This window comes from Sarcophilus harrisii, chromosome 3 (genome assembly GCF_902635505.1).
Source record: "Sarcophilus harrisii chromosome 3, mSarHar1.11, whole genome shotgun sequence".
NCBI classification, from domain to species: domain Eukaryota; kingdom Metazoa; phylum Chordata; class Mammalia; order Dasyuromorphia; family Dasyuridae; genus Sarcophilus; species Sarcophilus harrisii.
Window position 1 is genome coordinate 236263934 of NC_045428.1, and position 21841 is coordinate 236285774.

General features: G+C 38.8%; 1 protein-coding gene and 1 long non-coding RNA gene across 2 annotated transcripts; one reads left to right on the plus strand and one right to left on the minus strand.

The window, feature by feature from the left end:
- Window positions 1-784: 784 nt before the first annotated feature.
- On the minus strand, window positions 785-21241 carry LOC116422332. Its single transcript, XR_004232923.1, has 3 exons — window positions 20932-21241; window positions 5278-5406; window positions 785-926 (listed from the first exon to the last, which is right to left on the minus strand). It is a non-coding gene; the product is annotated as an uncharacterized LOC116422332 (long non-coding RNA).
- On the plus strand, window positions 3756-4325 carry LOC116422331 (keratin-associated protein 19-5-like). The gene has a single exon (XM_031959232.1). It carries the CDS (start codon window positions 3793-3795, stop codon window positions 4018-4020), a length of 228 nt encoding a protein of 75 aa, XP_031815092.1. The 5' UTR covers window positions 3756-3792; the 3' UTR covers window positions 4021-4325.
- Window positions 21242-21841: the final 600 nt, after the last annotated feature.

The window sequence follows — 21841 nt, forward strand, 5'->3', positions numbered from 1 at the left end:
TGTGGCCTATCTCTTACACTCCAAGTAAATACTGACAGAGTTTTCATGTTCAAAATTTCTCAAAGGTTTCCATGTTCATTACTTCATGCCCATGGTTTTTCACTTCCAAATGCAAATAGTCGCTAATGACTGTCAGCATATCGAATAATCCACTGATTTCTAATTATCTTTCATCATTTTGTTCTCAACTACCAACATGAAGTTTAAGAGCACAGCACAAGGGATCCATATGTCAAACGTGAAGGTTGCCATACAACCATGCCTCTGATATGTTCCATCTTTTCCAGCAAACTATACAGCCAATACAGCTCACAACATTGTGCTTGAGCTGAGGCTCTCCCATCCATGTGGGAATTTGACTAATTTGTAAAGAAATCAAACCCCTCAAACAACTACTCAAACTCAAGGAGGAAGAAAGTATCTTATTTACTTTTCCATACTCTCGCATTTAACTTTGCACACACAAACTCACATCCCTCAGACAAGTCTTTTGGGGAAGGAGGAAAGCTTAGTACTTCAATCTAGAACCCAGTTGAAACTGAATCAATTTTTATAGGTTGAAATGTTTATTGCTTGAATTAGTATTTTATGCAGTAGAAGAAATTACAAGTGCTACAAATATTGGACCTTGTGTCTCTTGCAATTTATCTTAAAATGAGTATCTGCTACTGTAAGCTATCACTTATAGTCCTTATTCTCATTCAGAAAAAAAGCATGAGTATTCCTTTAGAGCTATCAGCTTTTCAACAGAGATATTCTCAGGGGACATAGTTCATTCAATTCCTCTTAGAACACACCTCTAAATGATTCATCCATCTTTTCCAGAAAGACATGCTCTCAAGGTCACTTCAACAGATATTGTTCCATCAGGAAGAAGATGCCTTCTTTCTTCAATAGCTCTCAGTGGGAAAAGAACTTTTCATTCTCTGTTACCAAGTTGGGAAAAAGTTTTTAATGGGGTAAAAGACCACTCCAGTTTTAAGTTCTCTCACATGGCAAGAAATAAAAAATATCTATTGCCTCTACTTCGTGATGGTCATTTTTTTTTAAGTCCTTAAAAAAAGCTGGCATAATCCCCTCAGAATCTGCTAAACCAAAGAGTTCTAGGTTCTTCAAGAGATCCCCAGAGAACCTAAGCTACAGGTCCTTTTCCCAAATGGTCTGGACTTCTCTAGATGCTCAATAGATGGGCTGAAGATGAGACATGCCCTGAGTAGTGCAGATTAATGATGATCCATCATCTCCATTTTACTGACTTTTAGCCCTTTATGTTCCTCTTCATGGAATCTCGAGATGTCTGTGGGAGGTTTGGCTGTCATATAAAAACTTATGGGACTGTTTTATACTTTTGACTGAAGTTGTAAGAGATTTATAAGCAAAAACAAAACAAAAAAAAAAACCTACAACTTCTATTGCAGTCCCTACCAGTTTGATTTTACTTTTCTTCTGATCACTTAATGTCTTTCTAAAATCCTCCACTAGAGTGTGAAAGTCTGCCTTTTCTCCATTTTACTCTCTCTGTTGATAATAGTCTCATCTGCCATGGATTCAGTTATTTTCTCTAACTCCCCACTCTCTGACATTCATTACCCTGGCTGAGGTTTCAAAAAAGCATTTCACACCTGAACTGGCAGGAATACCTGGCTGACTACCTACATAAGATATTCATGATCTTCCCCAAATTCAGATTATCTCCACTTCCCTGTACATTTAGAAATGCCATGGCTATACTGAAATCAATAGAGACAACTCAGGCTCTCCTTTCACTGTCTTTGAAAGTCTTGTGGTCTGACAGAAAATTTAAGAGAAATCATTCTCTTCAGAGAGCCCTGTAATTTTGTCATGCCCACAACTCATGGCCTTCTCCTGAGTCTTCCTTCTTCTTGATCCCCATTTGGTTCCTGAAAAGACTGGCCAATTGGAGCTCCTATACAGCTTGGATACTTTTCTTTCAGACAGATTACTCATTCTTGGTGGTCAAAGGTGAACAATTAGCTTGTCATCCAAAGTCTATTAATCAAAGCCTAAGGTTGTCTCTTTTCTTTCCTCTGCATTAAGCTTTTCCTTATGGTAAGAAAATAGACCTTTTCAAGCTCCCAGAACACCAGGAACACTGTTCTCTCTCTCTCTCTCTCTCTCTCTCTCTCTCTCTCTCTCTCTCTCTCTCTCCCTCCCTCTTTCTCTGTTTCTGTCTCTCTATCTCTCTCTCTGTCTTTCCCTTTTTCTCTCAGTCACTCACTGTTTCACCTTTATAATAAGGCAAAAATCTCTCTTCAACACCAGTTCTACATCATGAATTGTCTATTTTGGAATTTCAAATTGATGTCTCTTACACATCTCAAAACACCTAGAACTGCAAAAGATCTCATTCTCCTTCCTCAAAGCAAATTATCTATTTAAAACTGCTCTTAAAATGTCTAAAGAACTGAAAACAAATCAGTAAATCAGATTCTCAGACTTCGGAAAGAACTTGATTTATCTCTATTATCCATCCAATCAGATAGCAAAACTTCTTTCTCCATTCCCAAAGTATGTAATCCTAACATTTCTTGCCACTTTTAAATCTCTGTTTTAGATCAGCCTTCACAATACTTTCTGCAAAATCTTTTGATTAGTCTCCAAACCTCAATTTTCTTCCCACCCAGATCAATCCTCTGATCAACTGATCAAGGGATTGTCCTAGACAATTTCCTGATTCCAATAAGGCTATAACCACTCCTAATCCCCAATCTCTACAATAATATTATGGTAAACTTCAGTTTCTTTTTGTTTTGTACTGGTTTAAGTAGATAGTCTCTGTCTGGCATTCTGGCATTTCAGCTTCATTAGCTGACCCCTTTAAACCTTTCCAGACTCAGTACTCTTAATTTTCCTCCCAACATTTTGTGGTTCTACCAATGTAGCTTACTTGCTTTCACTATAACAATGCTTTTCATGTTTCTTCTCCTTGACTTTTCTCTGTCTGGTTGCCTACAAGGTCAAAATTTCTCTCCATTCTACTTCTATCTCTTCTAACTATTGAAAGTCAAAAAGACTATTGGGTTAAATCCCATCTATGCAAGCCTCTGATTCTAGGGGCTTGAATCTTTGCCTTTGAAATCTCCATAACCCCGCCATATTTGTGGCAGGTTTCTTGTTATTTTCATATTTTCATTGTCCTTAAAACTTTATACATTTCTGAGAACCGGGATTCTGGTGACATTTCTTTCTATTTCCATCCCTAAATGCAAAGTACAGGTGGAGTATAAACAATGATTATAATGGTTTGGGAATGATAATTAGATTACATAATTCCATGCATTTTTCTCCACATTTATCTCAATTTCAATTTGAAACTTGCTGTCCCTTCATTCTCAAAAAGAACTGTTCAAAAGAAACAAAATTCTGAAGCATACTGAAAGAATCAGAAGGCTAGGCTTTCAAGTTGTGAAATAAGGGCAATATCCCCCAGAGAGGCCTATCATGAAGACTGTGTTGAGCACCAGCGACATTAACTACATAAGCTTTGGCAACATTTCAATCATTTCTCATCACAGGAATGACATCCTTGGTAGAATCTTCATAGAGAAACATCTTATCAACCCTTAATGAGTTGGAGAAATTCTTCCCAAGCAACAAACTATGACAAGAATGTAATTTTGCTTTTGCAAGTCCATTAATGGGAATTTGCAATTTAGAATTAATGGGCCACACCTCCTTCTGAAAGAGTATAAAAGTCCCCCTGAACATATTCCCCTACACACTCATCCAAGCAAACCCTGACATCCTTCCAAATCTGTGAAGCTTAAAACCATGAGCTACTATGGCAGCTACTATGGAGGCCTGGGCTATGGCTATGGCTCTGGTTATGGCTGTGGATGTGGCAGCTACCGTGGCCTAGGCTATGGCTATGGCAGCTGTGGCTGTAGAGGCCTGGGCTATGGTGGCTATGGCTATGGAGGCCTGGGCTATGGCGGCTATGGCTATGGCTGCTGCCGCCCATCTTGCTGTGGAAGTTATTCTTCCTATGGCTTTTACTGAAAAACCACCTGTTCCTGCAGTGTCCTGGAATCCTTGTGCAACCCTGCTTGGTGTAATTCCATGGCATTTTAAGAGCATCACCTTCTACCTGCATCTATAGTTGAATAATGTAGGAAAGACACCACAAGAAGTCTCAGCATTCCTAAGAAACACTTAGAGGAGTGAAATGCCAGGGATTCAGAAGCACCCAGACCCTTCCTTCTGGGAAATGATAGTGAATCTCAGCAGAGATTCCAGAGAGTGTACTCAGCTCTGATATATCATGCTGAGAGAGCTATTATAATATTTAATAAAGTTATTTCACTTATTAATGAAACTGGTTTCATGATTTTTCCTTGATCTCCATCTACATGAGTGTCAATCTCACACCACAAAGTTATTCAATCTTGACTTACACTTGTATAACTGCAAAATCCAAGTCCAAGTCCCCTTTTACTAGAGTCAAAAATTTTATGCTCACATTATGTGGCCTATCTCATACTCCAAGTGCATACTGACTGACTTTTTATGTTCAAAATTTCTCAAAGGGTCCCATGTTCATTACTTCATGCCCATGGATTTTCACTTCCAAATGCAAATAGCCCCTAATGATTGTCAGCATGTGGAATAATCCACTGGTTTCTAGTTATCTTTCATCATTTTGTTATCAACTACCAAGATGAAGTTTAAGAGCACAGTACAAGAGAGCCATATGTCACATGTGAAGGTTGTCATACAACCATGTCCTTCTGATATGTTCCATCTTCCAGCAAACTACATAGCCAGTCTAGCTCACAGTTTTTGAGCTGAGACTCTCCCATCCATGTAAGAATTTGGCTAATTTGTAAAGAATGTCTTCAAACCCCTCAAACAACTACTCAAACTCAAGGAGGAAGAAAGTATCTTATTTATTTTGCCATTCTCTGGCTTTAAACTTTGCACACACAAACTCATATCCCTCAGACAAGTCCTTTGGGGGGTTCTGGGAGAGAAGCTTAGTACTCAATCTAGAACCCAGCTGAAACTTAATTTTTATAGGTTGAAATGTTTATTGCTTGAATTAGTATTTTATACTGTAGAAGAAAATACAAGTGCTACAAATAATGGACCTTATGTCTCTTGCGATTTGTCTTAGAATGAGTATCTGCTATGTAAGCTATCACTCATAGCCCTTATTCTCCCTTCAGAAAAAAGCATGAGTATTCCTATGGAGCCATCAGCTTTTCAACAGAGATATTCTCAGGGGACATCGTTCATTCAATTCTTCTTAGAACAAACCTCTAAATGATTCATCCATCTTTTCCAGAAAGACATGCTCTCAAGGTCACTTCAACAGATACTGTTCCATCAGGAAGAAAATGCCTTCTCTCTTCAATAGCGCTCAGTGGGAAAAGAACTTTCCATTCTCTGTTACAAAGTTAGAAAAGAGTTTTTAATGGGGTAAAAGACCACTCCAGTTTTAAGTTCTCTCACATGGCAAGAAATAAAAAATATGTATTGCCTATACTTCGTGTTGGTCATTTTTTTAAGTCCTTAAAAGAACTGGCATAATCCCCTCAGGGTCTGCTAAACCCAAGAGTCCTAGTTTCTTCAAAAATCCCCAGGGGTCCTGAGCTATGGGTCCTTTTTCCAAATGGTGTGGACTTCTCTAGATGCTCAATAGATTGGCTGAAGATGAGACATTCCCTGAGTAGTGCAGATTAATGATGGCTGAAGATGAGACATTCCCTGAGTAGTGCAGATTAATGATGATCCATCATCTCCAATTTACTGAATTCTAGTCCCTTATGCCCCTCTTCATGCAATCTTAAGATTTCTGTGGGAGATCTGGCTGTCATAGAAAAACTTATTGGACTGTTTATACTTTTGACTGAAGTTGTAAGAGATTTATAAGCCAAAAAACAGAACTACAGCTTCTATTGCTGTCCCTACCAGTTTGATTTTACTTTTCTTCTGATCACTTAATGTCTTTCTAAAATCCTCCACTAGAGTGTGAAAGTCTTCCTTTTCTCCATTTTACTCTCTCTGTTGATAATAGTCTCATCTGCCATGGATTCAGTTATTTTCTCTAACTCCCCACTCTGTGACATTCATTACCCTGGCTGAGGTTTCAGAAAAGCATTTCACCTGAACTCACAAGAATACCTGGATGACTACTTATGCCAGATATTCATGATCCTCCCCAAATTCAGATTATCTGTATTTCCCTGTACTTGCACATTTAGAAATGCCATGGCTATACTGAAATCAATAGACAACTCAGGTTCTTGTTTCACTGCCTTTGAAAGTCTTGTGGTCTGACAGAAAATTTTTTTTCAGCACCATAATTCTTTTTATTATTATTATTATTATTAGTAGTAGTAGTAGTAGTATAGCTTTTTCTTTACAAGATATATGCATGGGTAATTTTTCAGCATTGACAACTGCACAACCTTTTGTTCCAATTTTTCCCCTCCTTCACCCCCTCTGCCAGATGGCAGGTAGACCAATATATGTTAAATATGTTAAAGTATATGTTAAATACAATATATATATGTACATATCCATACAGTTATTTTGCTGCACAAAAAGAATCAGACTTTGAAATAATGTACAATTAACTTGTGAAGGAAATAAAAAATGCAGGCAGACAAAAACAGAGGGAATGGAAACCAATTACTTCACCTCATTTCCCAGGTTCTTCCGCTGGGTGCTGGTTCCATTTTGAAAATGGAACTGATTTTGGTTCATCTCATTGTTGAAGAGAGCTACGTCCATCAGAACTGATCATCATACAGTATTGTTGTTGAAGTATATAATGATCTCTTTGTCCTGCTCATTTCACTCAGCATCAGCTCGTGTAAGTCTCTCCAGGCCTTTTTGAAAACATCCTGCTGACAAGAAAACTGTTTGGATCTGCACACATATATTGTATCTAGGATATACTGTTATTTATTTAACATGTATAGGACTGCTTGCCATCTAGGGGAGGGGGTGGAGGGTGGGAGGGAAAAATTGGAACAGAAGTGAGTGCAAGGGACAATGTTGTAAAAAAATTACCCTGGCATGGATTCTGTCAATAAAAAGTTACTATAATAAAAAAAAAATTAAAAAAAAAAAACATCCTGCTGGTCATTTCTTACAGAACAATAATATTTCATATAACATTCATATACCACAATTTATTCAGCATTTGATGGGCATCCCACTCAGTTTCCAGTTTCTTGCCATTTACAAAAAGGGCTGCCACAAACATTCTTGCACATTCAGGTCCCTTTCCCTTCTTTAAGATCTCTTTGGGATATAAGTCTAGTTGAAACACTGATGGATCAAAGGGTATGCACACTTTGATAACATTTTGAGCATAGTTCCAAATCGCTCTCTAGAATGGCTGGATGTTTTCACAATTCCACCAAAAATGTATCAGTGTCCCAATATTCCTATATCCCCTCCAACATTCCACATTATCTTTTCCTCTGACAGAAAATTTAAGAGAAACTATTCTCTTCAGAGAGCCGAGTAATTTCGTCATGCCCACAACTAATGGCCTCTCCTGAGTCTTCCTTCTTCTTGATCCGCATTTGGTTCCTGAAAAGACTGGCCAATTGGGAGCTCCTATACAGCTTGGATACTTTTCTTCCAGACAGATTACTCATTCTTGGTGGTCAAAGGTGAGCAAATAGCTTGTCATCCAAAGTCTATTAATTGAAGCCTAAGGTTCTCTCTTTTTCTTTACTCTCCATTTAGAAGCTTTTCCTTCTGACTAGAAAGTAGACCTTTTGAAGCTCCCAGAACATCAGGGCACCTCTCTTTCTCTCTCTCTCTGTATGTGTGTGTGTCTGTCTGTCTGTCTTTTTGTCTCTCTGTGTTTCTTTCTATCTCTGTATCCCTTTCTGTCTCTGTCACTGTCTCTGTCTCTTTCTTTTTCTCTCAGTCACTGCTTCACCTTTATAATAAGGCAAAAATCTCTCTTCAACACTGGTTCTACATCATGAATTGTCTATTTGGGAATTTCAAATTGATGTCTTTAACATCTCAAACACCTAGAACTTTCAAAAGATCTCCATTTTTCCTCAAAACAACTTATCTATTTAAAACTTTCTCTTAAAATTTCAAAGAAATAACCAATCAGGAAATCGGTTCTTTCGGAACGGGGAAGAACAAGCTGTCTCTTTATCCATTATCCAAATCAGATAAAGGAAAACTTCTTTTCCATTCCCCAAAGTATTAATCCCTAACTTTCTTGCCACTTTTAAAATTCTGTTTTAGATCAGCCTTCACAATACTTTCTGCAAAATCTTTTGATTAGTCTCCAAACCAAATTTCTTTTCTCACCCAGATCAATCCTCTGATCAACGTCAAGGGTTGGTCCCTAAAAACCCATTCCAAAAGGCCATAACCACTTTCCCTAATCTTAAAATAATATTAGGTAAAACTTCAGTCTCTTTTTTTTTGTTTTGGTTTTTAAGTGAATAGTCTGTTCGGATTTCAACCCATTAAGCTGACCCCCTTTAAACCTTTCCGATTCAGTACTCTTAATTTTCCTCCCAACATTTTTGTGGTTCTCCAATGTAGCCACTTCTTTCCACTATAACAATGTTTTATGTTTCTTCTCCTTGACTTTTCTCTGTCTGGTTGCCTACAAGGCTGATTCCTCCATTCCATTTCTATCTCTTCTGACTTTTGATAGGTCTTGGATTAAATCCCATCTATGCAAGCCTGTGATTCTAGGGGCTCGAATCTTTGCCTTTGAAATCTCCCATCACCTCCCCACCATGTTTGTGGCAGGTTTCTTGTTATTTTCATATTTTCATTGTCCTTAAAACTTTATACCTTTCTGGAACTGGGATTCCCGGGACATTTCTTTCCATTTCCATCCCTAAATGCAAAGTACAGGTGGAGTATAAACAATGCTTATAATGGTTTGGGAATGATAATTAGATTACCTAATTCCATGCATTTTTTCTCCACATTTATCTCAATTTCAATTTGAAACTTGCTTTCCCTTACTGAAAGAATCAGAAGGCTAGGTTTTCAAGTTGTGAAATAAGGGCAATATCCCCAAGAGAGGCCTACCATGAAGACTGTGTGGGCCCCCACATTAAATTACATATGCCTTTGAACATTACAATCTTTTTTTCTTAATAAGGTTGACATCCTTGGTAGAATCTTCATAGAGAAACATCATATAAACCCTTAATGAGATGGAGAAATTCTTCCCAAGCAACAAACTATGACAAGAATGTAATTTTGCTTTTGCAAGTTCATTAATGGGGATTATGCAATTTAGAATTAATGGGCTACACATTATGCAATTTAGAATTAATGGGCTACACCTCCTTTCTCAGAGTATAAAAGTCCCCCTGAACATATTCCCCTACACACTCATCCCAAAGCAAACCCTGACATCCTTCCTCCGGGTTTGGAAAACCGCGGACTATTGGCGCCATTTGGGGCTGGGCTTGGTTTGGCCCCGGTTTGGCTGTGGATGGGAGGCTACCGTGGCCTGGGGCTTGGCTATGGCAAGCTTGGGGCTGTAGAGGCCTGGGCTATGGTGGCTTGGCTATGGAGGCCTGGGCCATGGAGGCTATGGCTTGGCTAAACCACACCCATCTTGCTGGGAAGGTACCCTTCCCCTGGCTTCTCTGAAAAACCACCCATTCCCGAAAAGTGTCCTGGAATCCCGGGCCCAACCCCGTTTTGGGTGGAATTTTCCATGGAATTTCAAGGCATCACCTTCCACCTGGCCTTACAACTTGGGTAATTAAGGGGGCACCACCAAGAAGGTCTCACCCATTCCTATGAAACACTTAGAGCAGTGAATGCCAGGAAATACAGAAGCACCAGGATCCTTCCCTCTGAAAATACACCAATCCCTCAACAGGAGATTTTGGGAGAGTGTCTGCCAAGTTTCTGATATATTATCCCGAGAGGCTTTACAATTTTTTAATAAAGTTATTTCACTTATTAATAAAACTTGGTTTCATGATTTTTCCTTGATATCTCCATCTCATGTATGTCAATCTCCATACCACGTTTATTAATCTTGATTTTCCCTTGTCTTTCCTTCCAATTCATCTTTTCCCGAAAGCAGAATTCCCTCCAATTTCATTTTTTTTAAAAAAAAGCATTTTATTTTTTTATATTTAAAATAGGAATGCTATAGTACTAAAAATTAATAAATTCATAAATTAATTCCAAGGTCCCATTTTACTAGAGTCAAGTTTAAGTTTATATTATGTGGCTTCCTCTTACCTCTAAGGCAAACCAGAACTTTTATGTTCAAAATTTTAAAGGGTCCCATGTTTTACTTCATGCCCATGGTTTTTCACTTTCAAATACAAATAGCCCCTAATGACTGTCAGCATGTGGAATAATCCACTGATTTCTAGTTATCTTTCATAGTTTTGTCATCAATTACCAATATGAAGTTTAGCAGGACAGTACAAGAGAGTCATATGTCAAATGTGAAGGTTGTAATACAACCAGACCCTTCTGATATGTTCCATCTCTTTCCAGCAAACTACACAGCCAATCAGTCACAACATTTGCGAGGCTGGAGGCCTCCCATCCATGTGGGAATTTGGCTGATTAGTAAAGAATGTCGAACAACTACTCAAGCTTAAGGAGGAAGAAAGTATCTTATTGACTTTTTCATACCTTGGCTTTGAACTTTGCCACAAATTTATCCCTTGAACCAAGTCCCTTTGGGGCCTGGGGAAAGGGCTTAACCTCCAACCCAGAACCCAAATGAAACCTTTTTTATAAGCTGAAATTTAATTGCTTAAAATTAAGGGTTTATGCAGTGAAGAAACACTACAATGCTACAAATAAGGGCCCTTATGTCTCCGGATTTGTCTTAAATTGAGTTCTGCTACTGTAAAGGATCACTCTAAACCCTTTCTTTCTCCATTCCAAAAATATAATGGTAATTTTTGAATCCCTAACTTTTCAAACAGAGATATTCCTCAGGGGACATAATTCATTCAATTCCTCTTAGAACATACCCCTAAAATGATTCTTTCCCATCTTTTCCAGAAAGAGTCCTTTTAAGGTCCATCAAAGGATACTGTTCCATCAAGGAAGAAGATGCCTTCTCTTTCCAATAGCCTCAGTGGAAAAAGAACTTTTCATTCTCTGTTTCGAATTTGGAAAAAAGAGTTTTCTTAAAAGAACCCCAATTTTAAGTTCTCTCCATGGCAAGAAATAAAAAAAAATATCTATGTCTGCACTACATGTTTCATTTTTTTAAGTCCTTAAAAACCTGCCAAATCCCCGGGGTCCTAAACCCAAAATTCCTAGGTTTTCTTCAAAAAGTTCCCCAGAGGGTCCGGCCATAGGTTCCTTTTTCCCAAAAGGGTGTGGACTTCTCTTAGATGCTCAATAGGATTGGCTGAAGATGAGAACATGCCCTGGTAGGTCAGATTAATGATGATCCATCATCTCCATTTTACTGAATTCCGCCTTTGGCCCCTCTTCAAAACCCCCAAGATTTCTGTGGGATCTCTTATAGAAAAAACTTATTAACTGTTTTATACTTTTGACTGAAGTTGTAAGAAGTTTATAAACAAAATAAAAAAAATAAAAAGGAAGGAACTACAACTTTTATTGCTGGCCCTTCCAGTTTGATTTTACTTTTTTCTGATCCCTTTTGTCTTTCTTAAAATCCTCCACTGGGTGTGAAAACTGCCTTTTCTCCATTTTACTCTCTGTTGAAAATTCTCATCTGCCATGGATTCAAGTTATTTTCTCTAACTCCCCCCACTCTGTTGGTTTCATTACCCTGGCTGAGGGTTTCAAGAAAAAGGCTTTCCCTCAACTCCTCAGGGAATACCTTTTGACTCCTGTCAGGATATTCCGGATCCTCCCCAAATTCGATTTTCAGCACTTCCTGTACATTTAGAAATGCCGATTATACTGAAATCAATAGAGACAGCTCAGGCTCTCCTTTCATTGTCTTTAAAAGTCTTGTGGTCTGACAAAATTTAAGAGAACCTATTCTCTTCAGAGAGCCCAGTAATTTCATCATGCCCACGACTAATGGCCTCTCTTGAGTCTTCCTTCTTCTTGATCCCCGATTTGGTTCCTGAAAAGACTGGCCAATTGGAGTCCTATGGAGCTTGGAGACCTTTCTTTCAGCCAGATTACTCATTCTTGGTGGTCAAAGGTGAACAATTAACTTTAGCCAAAGTATATTGATTGAAACCAAGGTTCTTCTTTTCTTTCCCTCTATTGCCCTTTGGTAAGGAAAGAGGACCCTTTTCAAGCTCCCAGAACACCAAGGGCCCTTTTTCCTCTCTCTCTCTCTCTCTCTCTCTCTCTCTCTCTGTATGTGTGTGTGTGGGTTCCTTTCTGGTTCTCTTTTTCCCTTCCCTTCCCTGGTAATTGCCCTTCTTTCTCTGTGTTCCCTTTCTTTTTTTTCCTTCTCAGTCACCCTGCTTCCACCTTTATAATAAGGCAAAATCTCTTCAACACCAGTTCCATCATGAATTGTCTATTTTGGAATTTCAAATTGATGTCTTTTTCCATTAAAACACCTAGAACTAAAAAAACCCCATTCTCCTTCCTCAAAAAACCAACTATCTATTTAAAACTGTTCTTAAAATGTCTAAAGAATTTTAGGAAATCAGGTTCTCAGACTTGGGGTAGATCTTTTTTTTTTTTTTTTTTATTTAATACCCAATTTACATGATATAAGGGTAATTTTAACAGCATTCAATTGCAAACCTCTTGCCAATTTTCACCTTCTTCCCCCACTCCTCCCCTAGATGGCAGGATGGTTATATTTAAATATATTTAAAAATATAAATTAGATACACAATAAGATACCGAAAAAATTTTTTGCTTGTGAAAAAAGAATGGACTCCAAAATATTTACAATTAGCTTGTGAAGGAAATCAAAAAGCAAATTGTGCATAAATATAGGGATTGGGAATTCAATGTAATGATTTTTGTCTCTCCCAGGTTCTTTTCTGGGGACAGCTAGTTCAGGTTCAATTACTCTCCATTAGAAAGTTTTGGGATCTCGTTGCTGAGGGATGGCCTGATCCCATCAGAACTTCATCTTGTAGTTTTAAGGTATATAATGATCTCCTGGTCCTGCTCATTTCCCAGCATTCAGTTCATGTAAGTTTCTCCAGGCCCTGAAATTATCCTTGTTGGTTTTCTTTCAGAACAAGGAAATTCCATTTTCTTAATTTTTTCAACCATTCTTCCAACTGATGGACATCCATTCAGTTTCCAGTTTTAACCACTACAAAAAGGCTGCCACAAACATTCGTGCACATAAACAGATCCCTTTTTTTCCTTTCTTATAATCTTTTGGGGATATAATCCCAATGTAACATTTTGATCAAAAGGGTATGCACAGTTTGATTCTTTTTGAGCATAGTTTACTTCTCCAAAAATGGTTTGGTTCGTTCACCTCTTCCAACAATCATCAATGTCCCAGTTTTCCCCCATCCCTCCAAAATTCATCATTATTTTTCCTGTCATCTTTTAGCCAACCCTAGGGTGTGTTAGTTTATCTTAGAGTTGTCTTAATTTGATTTTCTCTGATTAATTTGACTTTGGAGGCATCTTTTCATATGTTAGAAAAGTTTCTTTTCTTCATCTGGAGTTGTCTGTTCATATCCTTTCAATTGGAGAATGGCGATTTTTTTTATAAATTGAGTTAATTCTTAATATTTTTGGGAAATGGGGGCCTTTATAGAACCTTTGACTGTAAAAAAATATTTTTTTGGGGAAAGATCCCTTCAATATCACACGTATCCAATCAAGATAGCAAAACCCTTTTCTCTCCATTCCCCAAAATTTAATTCTAACATTTTCCACCAATTTTTTAAATCTCTGTTTTAGATCAGCCTTTACAATACTTTCTTTGCAAAAAATCTTTTGATTAGTCTCCATGCCTCCAATTTTCTTCCCACCCAGGTCAGTCCTCTCAAGGCCTGGTCAAAGATTGTTAGACAAATCTCCGTTTAAAAGGTTATAAACCACTCCAATCCCCAACCCTACCTTAATTCTAGAAACTTCAGTTTTTTTGTTTTTTAAATTGGTTTAATGGTATTCTGCCCTTGGCATTTCAACCTTCATTATTGACCCTAAATTTTTCCAGACTCAGTACTCTTAATTTTTCCTCCCAACATTTTGTGGTTCTCCCCAAGTAGCCTTTGCCTTTCACTATAACAATGCTTTTCATGTTTCTTCTCCATGACTTTTCTCTGTCTGGTTGCCTACAAGGCCAAAATTCCTCTCCATTCTACATCTATCTCTTCTGACTTTAGATAGGTCTTGGATTAAATCCTATCTATGCAAGCCCTTCTGATTCTAGGGGCTTGAATTTTCCTTTAAATTCCTCCCATAAACTTTTACCACCCCCCCCCCCCCCTTGTTTGTGGGGGTTTTTTTATTTTCATATTTTCATTGGTCCCTTAAAACTTTTATACATTTCGAGAACCGGGATTCTGGTGAATTCTTTATTTCCATCCCTAAATGCAAAGTACAGGTGGAGTATAAACAATGCTTAAAATGGTTTGGGAATGATAATTAGATTACCTAATTCCATGCATTTTTTCTCCACATTTATCTCAATTTCAATTTGAAATTTGTTGTCCCTTCATTCTCAAAAAGAACTAGTCAAAAGAAATAGAATTCTGAAGCAGAAAGAATCAGAAGGCTAGGCTTTCAAGTTGTGAAATAAGGGCAATATCCCCCAGAAACCCTACCAAAGACTGTTGTAAATTACCGGGCCACTTTGACTACATAATCTTTGGCAACATTAAACCCTTTCATCACAGGAATGACATCCCCTTGGTAGAATCTTCCTTAAGAAACTCATTCAAGAGAAAACAACACCCTTAATGAGATGGAGAAATTCTTCCCAAGCAACAAACTATGACAAGAATGTGATTTTGCTTTTGCAAGTTCATTAATGGGGATTATGCAATTTAGAATTAATGGGCTACACCTCCTTCTGAAAGAATATAAAAACCCCTGAACATGTTTCCTTCTACACACTTACCCAAAGCAAACCTGACATCCTTCCAAAATCTGTGAAGGCTTGAAACCATGAGCTACCGGGGCGGCTACTAAGGGGGCCTGGGCTATGGCTTGGCTCCTGGTTTGGCTGTGGATGTGGCAGCTACCGTGGCCTAGGCTTGGCTATGGCAGCTGTGGCTGTAGAGGCCTGGCCATGGGGCCATTAAGGGCCTGGGCTTGGGTTGGGATGGGTTATGGTGCCACCGCCCATTTGTGGGTTTCTTCCTAGGTTTTCCCTGAAAACCCTTCTCTTTCCTGGAATCTGTTCCAGGCCCTGCCGGCTGAACCCATGGCATTTTGGGCACACCTTCCACCCTACCTTGGGGATATGGGAGATTCCCACAAGACCCCACAAAACACTTAGAGCAGTGAAATGAAAGTGATTCAAAAGTACCTACCTTCCTTCAAAATACACCAATTAAGAACCAAAGGTCCAAACCCCGAACCGCCCAGAGTCTGTTTAAATTTTAAAAGTGTTTGATTTACCTAAAAACCCGATGACTTTTTTCCTTGATCTCCATCTACATTTGAGTCAATCTCACACCACAATTCATTCAATCTCTTACATTTGTGTATAACTGCAAAATCTTTGGTCTCCAATTCATCTTTTGCAATGAAAGAATTCTCCAGATTTCATTGTGTTTTTTAAAAGCATTTTATTTTCTTATTCAAAAAGGGAATTCAGCAACATTTAAATTTAGTAATGCCATAATGCATAATACCCACGTCACATTTTACTACACTCAAAAAAATTATCCCTATTTTATGTGGCCTGTCTCTTCGACTCCAAGTGTCTGGCTTTTAATACTCAACATATCACTAAGATTTCCATGTTCATTACTTCATGCTCATTGTCTATCACTTCCAAATGCAAATGGTCACTAATGACTGTCAGTATGTGGAATAATCCACTGATTTCTAGTTATCTTTCACTCCTTTGTTATCAAATACCAATATGAAGTTTAAGAGGACAGGACAAGTGAAAAACATACAACAAAACCTACAGAAAAGAGTCATATGTCAAGCCTAAAGGTTGTAATTGAACAATGCCCTTGTGATGTGTTCTATCTCTTCCAACAAACTACACAGCTAGTCCAGCTCACAAGATTGTTCTTGACTGATTTGTAAACAATGTCTTCAAACTCCTCATATACCTAAACTCTTTAGTAACTCAGACTCCAAGGGGAAAAAAGTATCATGTAGAGGACCACAACTGGAGGGCAACCCTGGGCAAGGTATAAAACCTTTAACCCAGTAAGGAACCCTGCTGACATGTCTGGTTTGGCTGTCTATCCCCCTTAACATCTTCTTGGTTTTCCTCAGAAGTCAGGGGGTATGACAACTTGTGCTATATTTAAAGTAGAGTTAGTTGTCCTGTCATGGCAAGGAAACATCTGTAAATAATAGCAAATTGTTGCACATGCAATATCCTATAAGTGCACGCATAGTACTCTATAGTTAGTGCATGAGCAAGACTCTACAATTATTTAAGAGTGTAGGGTATATAAAGAGGAAGGCTTCCTTGAATAACTAGACTCCTATTTGAATATCCTCCTGAGTCCTGCCTCTTCACTCCTCACCTGAGATCAAGGCTTGGGGCCGGTGCCTGTGAGCAGAACCAGACATTCAGGGCTTGGGCTAATCCCAACGTCCTCCCATAACATTTGGAACCCACCTTGGGGCCAGGAGCAGCTCAGCTGATGCAAATAGTGTGAGTTTGGGTAAGGAATCTCCATTCCCCAGGAACAGCATAAGTACAAATAGTCAAGAGGAAGATTCAACAAGGGCTAATCTAGTCACTTTCATTTTCCAGCCAAAATGAAAAGCAAGGTTGTTAGTAACTCAGAAGTACATCACTGAATTCTTAGATATTGTGGAGCCCATGTCTCCATGGCTCCCTAAAGAGGAGATGTTGGAGTCAGAGAAGTGGAAGATAGTGGGAGAACAACTAACTGAATATTACTATACTGTGTGCCCTGGCTTAATCCCTAAGCACACATTTCTTATGTACCATGTTTAAAAAAATGTCTTTGAGAGATCTTTCAAGAAAAGAGGGCTTTTAGTGTAGGGTGCCAAACAAAAGAGGATGAGGAAAATAAACAAAAAGATAGTGAACAACTCTAAAGGGTGGGGCACATTGAACAGAGACAAAGACAAAGATGGTGTTGGGAGGTTTGAAGGGTGTGTCACTTCCCCAGTTCTCACCCTGCCTGCAATTCCCCATGCACCTGCACCCCTGTTATATCTCCCGTTCCCTTATCCACTACTTTTTCATCCTCCTTCCTCAACTCTGCATTTGTGGGCAGGAAACAGAAAAACAAGAAAGGCAGTGGTACTCTCAGCACCTCCAGTGCTGCCATCTTATTCTCCTTTTATGTCCTGATTATAAGAGGTACTGTTTAAGGCAAGAGAAGAGACCTGAGCCCTGAATGTTTGCTTCTGCCCAAGACCTGATCTCAAGTAAGGAGGGAAGAGGTGGGACTCAGAGAATATTCAAATAGGAGTCTGTTCATTCAAGGAAGAGATATATTTGGATTGACAGTGGAAGCATACCCTGTAATTGAAGAACTGGAACCTAATGGGGCCCTCAAGTCAAATTAGGAGAAGACAAGCTCCTTTTGACCTAGAAGTTATCAAGGATCTGAAAAAGGCTTGCAATGTCTATGGGCCTATATGTTATGTTACAGTGTTATTAGAATATTTGGCTTATGAAATCCTAACCCCTAATGATTGGAAATCCACAGGAAAAAGTATGTTTAGAATTTGGACGGAGTGTTGTGGCTTTCTGAGTAGAGTGAACTCTGTAGAACTCTGCTCAATGAAATGAGCAGTCTGGAGTTAATATACAAGTCATCTTTGATGAACTGGCAGGTGTAAGTTCTTATGCAGACAATTTAGCACAGATTAATCACCCTTTGGCAGCATATGAGGAAATTCCTCCTTCTGAGGGCACTCTCACAGGAAAACAAGATAAAGGGGAAGCCTTCACAAAAATAGTGCAGTGTCCCAATGAACCCTTTGCAAAGTTTGTGGGATGTCAACAGACTACTGTCATATGGATTGTTGGGGAAAATGAAGCAACAGAAATTATGATAAAACAAATTACTAGAGAAACCTCTAATGAGGAGTATAAAAGCATTATACTGGGGCTGAAAAATATTGTCCTTTTTACATGAGATCGTAAGACGTTATGCCATAGTGGGCACACATACCTTTTATGCCCAGATTATGATGCAAGCCTTTCAAAACCTGAACTTAGGAAAAACAGGGGAGGGACACCCAAAGAGACTCGTCAGTGCTTTCAGTGTGGTAAAGCAGGGAATTTGAGAGTTCAATGATGGCAAAATGATAATAAGAGAAAAAATAAAGTGAAAAAACAGGTAGAGGAACAAGACCTAAAACTCCATGTGCAAAATCTAACAAGGGTTTCTACTGGGCATCAGAATGAAAATCGGACCAGGGAAACGGAAGATGGGGCTCAGTTCCAGGCCCCAGGCACAAAGCACTTGAGGAATATTGGCAAATATGCCAATGGGGCAGGGGGGTGGAAATTAGGACAAATAGCATTGTATACCACTAGGATTACTATGATATTCCTTGGAAAGTTGAAACCTATCCCCATCCAGCCTGCAGATCTCTTGCCTCCACATACAGTAGGCTTCACTATTTCACCCTCTGAGAGTGCTTACAAAACAGTGTCCAGCCATACACCGATCTGGGAAACTGGGGAATGTGTAGCTAATATCCCAGTCACTAGTATAGGTAAACAAGGTGTGATCTTATCACCAAGGAGAAGTAGTAGCATCAGGCCTCCTGATACACAGTCCTGGTATGCAATTTGGTGATATTTATTCAAATTTTGACTCCCAGCAACAGAATCCAGGAATATTGTAAGGCAGATGTTACAGCTGACCATCCTATGCTCACTATTTATGTAAATAGTGTACGACTGAAGGTATTGGTAGACAAGGTGCAGATTATACAGTCATTAGAAGCACCAGCTGGCCCAGTCAATGGCTAAAGACTGCAGCAAACTCCCATATGTCTGGTATAGGAGGCTCCAGGTCAACTGAACTTAGTGCCACCCCTTTAAGATGGAAATTTGAAAATAAAATGAGAGTGTTCACCCTATTTGTAGTTAAATAAATCCCTATCAATCTGTGGAGAAGACACATTTTATAGTAGCTGAGATTACAATTGACCACACCTTGGCTTTTTAGAGAGAGCCATTGTTGAAGGCCTGCCAGCCCTTACACCTATCCCTATCCAATGGAAAGTTAATATATCTATATGGGTGGAACAGTGACCCTTAACCAGATAATAAAATCAAGCCTTATTAGATATAGTACAAGAGCAATTTGCCCAAGGGGACCTACAGCCTTCTCTGAGCCTTTAGGATTTCCCTGTATTTACCAAAGAAAAAGAAATCTGGGAAATGGAGGATGTTAACTGATCTAAGGAAAGTAAATGATCAAATAGAGACAATGGGAGCTCTTCAACCGTGGCTTCCATCCCTAACTCAATTACCAATCAAGAGAACTCAATGTTCTCTTTGGGTCAAAGATGTTAAGGACTACTTCTACTCTATCCCTTTGGATAGAGAGGGTATGAAAAAATTTGCTTTTTCTGTATCCAGTGTGAATTTAGCCAAAGAATGGACAGTTTTATCACAGGGAATGAAAAATAGCCCCACCATGTGTCAGATATATGTAACTGCTACTCTTGCTCCAGTAAGGAAAGCATTTCCAAAAGTTGATATTATTACACTATATGGATGATATTTTAGGATGTGCTCCTGAGGAGCAAATGTTAGAAGCATGTCTGCAGAAGACCATAGAAACATTAAGGCACTATTGGTTGAACATAGCACCAGAATAAAGTCAAAGGCATGCTCCTTTTCAATATTTAGGAAATTAAGTATATCCTAAGGTACAAAAGGTATCCTATGGTACAAAAACTTTCCTTAAGAACAGAGAAATTGACCACTTTAAATGACTTTCAGAAATTTATAAGAGATATCCTATGGATGTGTCCAGTGTTAGGCTTAACTACTCATCAAATACAATCAGTGTGTGATGTCTTAAGGGGAGACAGTGCTTTGGATTCTCTCTATCAGCTTATGAAGGAAGGCCAAGAAGCTCTGAGTGAAGCTGAACTGGCTTTTTCCAATGAGGTTGAAAGAGTCACTCAAAAACCCTTGGAAATAAAGTTTTTTACTACAAAGGAAACACCTATAGAAGTTCTTCATCCAAGGAGACAGTGTAATCGAATGGGTGACACCCCTCCCCCCCCCCCAGCACAACCAGACCAAAAACTCATTTCAGTGCTATATGATTCAGCTTATTCAGTAAGTGTGGAAGAAAGAATTACCACAGCCCAGATAAAATTTGTAGCATCTAATATATTTCAGCTTTTAAGGAACTTCTGGAGCAAGTGCAAAGCCATCCAGGTAAGTATTATCTCTTGCATTTTCCTTCTCATTTTGGTCTTCCTGGATCTATTTTTTATGGAAACAGAAACAGATTATCTTCTCACCATGCTAGCCAACACTCTTCTATTTCAGGCCCCAAGAATCTCATTCTAAATATCAGGCCACATGAGCTTTATGTCTACAGAATGTAAACAAAAGAAAAACAACAACAAAAAAAGAAGAACAAAAGAGGAAGCTAGGAGCATAGTAAAAGCCTGTTCAGCTTGCTTCCCTTTCCATGCTCCTATGCTCACTCCAGGGAAGAATCCTGTTTCAACCTTCAAGGATAGGTAATAGTAGAAAGAAAAAACATAGATATTAAGATGCTTCTCCAAAAACAAAAAAGAGAGGGAGCCATGGGTAATCCTAGAGAATTTCTAAACTTAGCCCTTTATAGTATCAATTTTTGGGTTTTTGATGAGCAGACAGATTTTATAACTCACCAGAAGACCAGTGTCCAGTTCAAGCAGCTCCAGAATCTTTGGATATTTGCCAGTTGATGTGGAGAGATCTGGAGAATAGTGAATAGAAGGAACCAGATAGATTAACCACTTGAGACAAAGGGTTTCTATCTCCAGATAGAAAAAGAATCCAATGGGTGCTGACTTGTCCAACAAAGAGAGAAAGAAAAAGAGAAGATCCTCAAAATGAAGAAGGGCCAGGAAATTGACTCTCTGACTACACTGCCACTAAAACTACATGCTGTTAGCCCTATGTGTATGGCAATTGACTATGCAGGACTTCAAAGCCTGCAGAAGTCATTGGTTTCCCTGACACATGAAGTGATGGACAATAGATTGTTTTTGGACTCTCTTATGACTACTAAATGATGTATAACATGTGGCTGTGAACTCACAATAGGTAACCACAAACATATACCACCTACATGAGGTGGTTTGATGGATGAGAGACAAGACAACAGTTTTTTTTCTATATTTTCCTTTGGGGACTCTTGGAAGTCTTTTATGGAATCTTGCTGTTTGTGATATTACCACTTGCCTATGTGATTCCTCCCATGCTGAAACTTTTTATCCACCATTTTACGGATCTAACCACTGATGTATACCTGCTTCAATTAAAACAAAAGAAAGGGTGAGATGTAGATTCCCACAGATAATGGGAAACACTGGGTGAGGTATAAAACTTTTTAGCCCAATAAGGAACCCTACTGATATGTCTGGTTTGGCTCTCCATCTCCTCTAATGGTATCTCAGGGTTCCCAAGAAGTTAGGGGGCAGGGAGGAGTGACAACCTATGCTAGCTTTAAAACAGAGTTGTACTGATGTGGCAAGGAAATATCTATACATAACAGCAAGTTGATGCATGTGCAGCATCTTATAAACTCATGTGCAG

Coding starts and splice junctions, on each gene's coding strand:
- LOC116422331 (XM_031959232.1), top strand. CDS start 3,793: ATGAGCTACTATGGCAGCTACTATGGAGGCCTGGGCTATGGCTATGGC.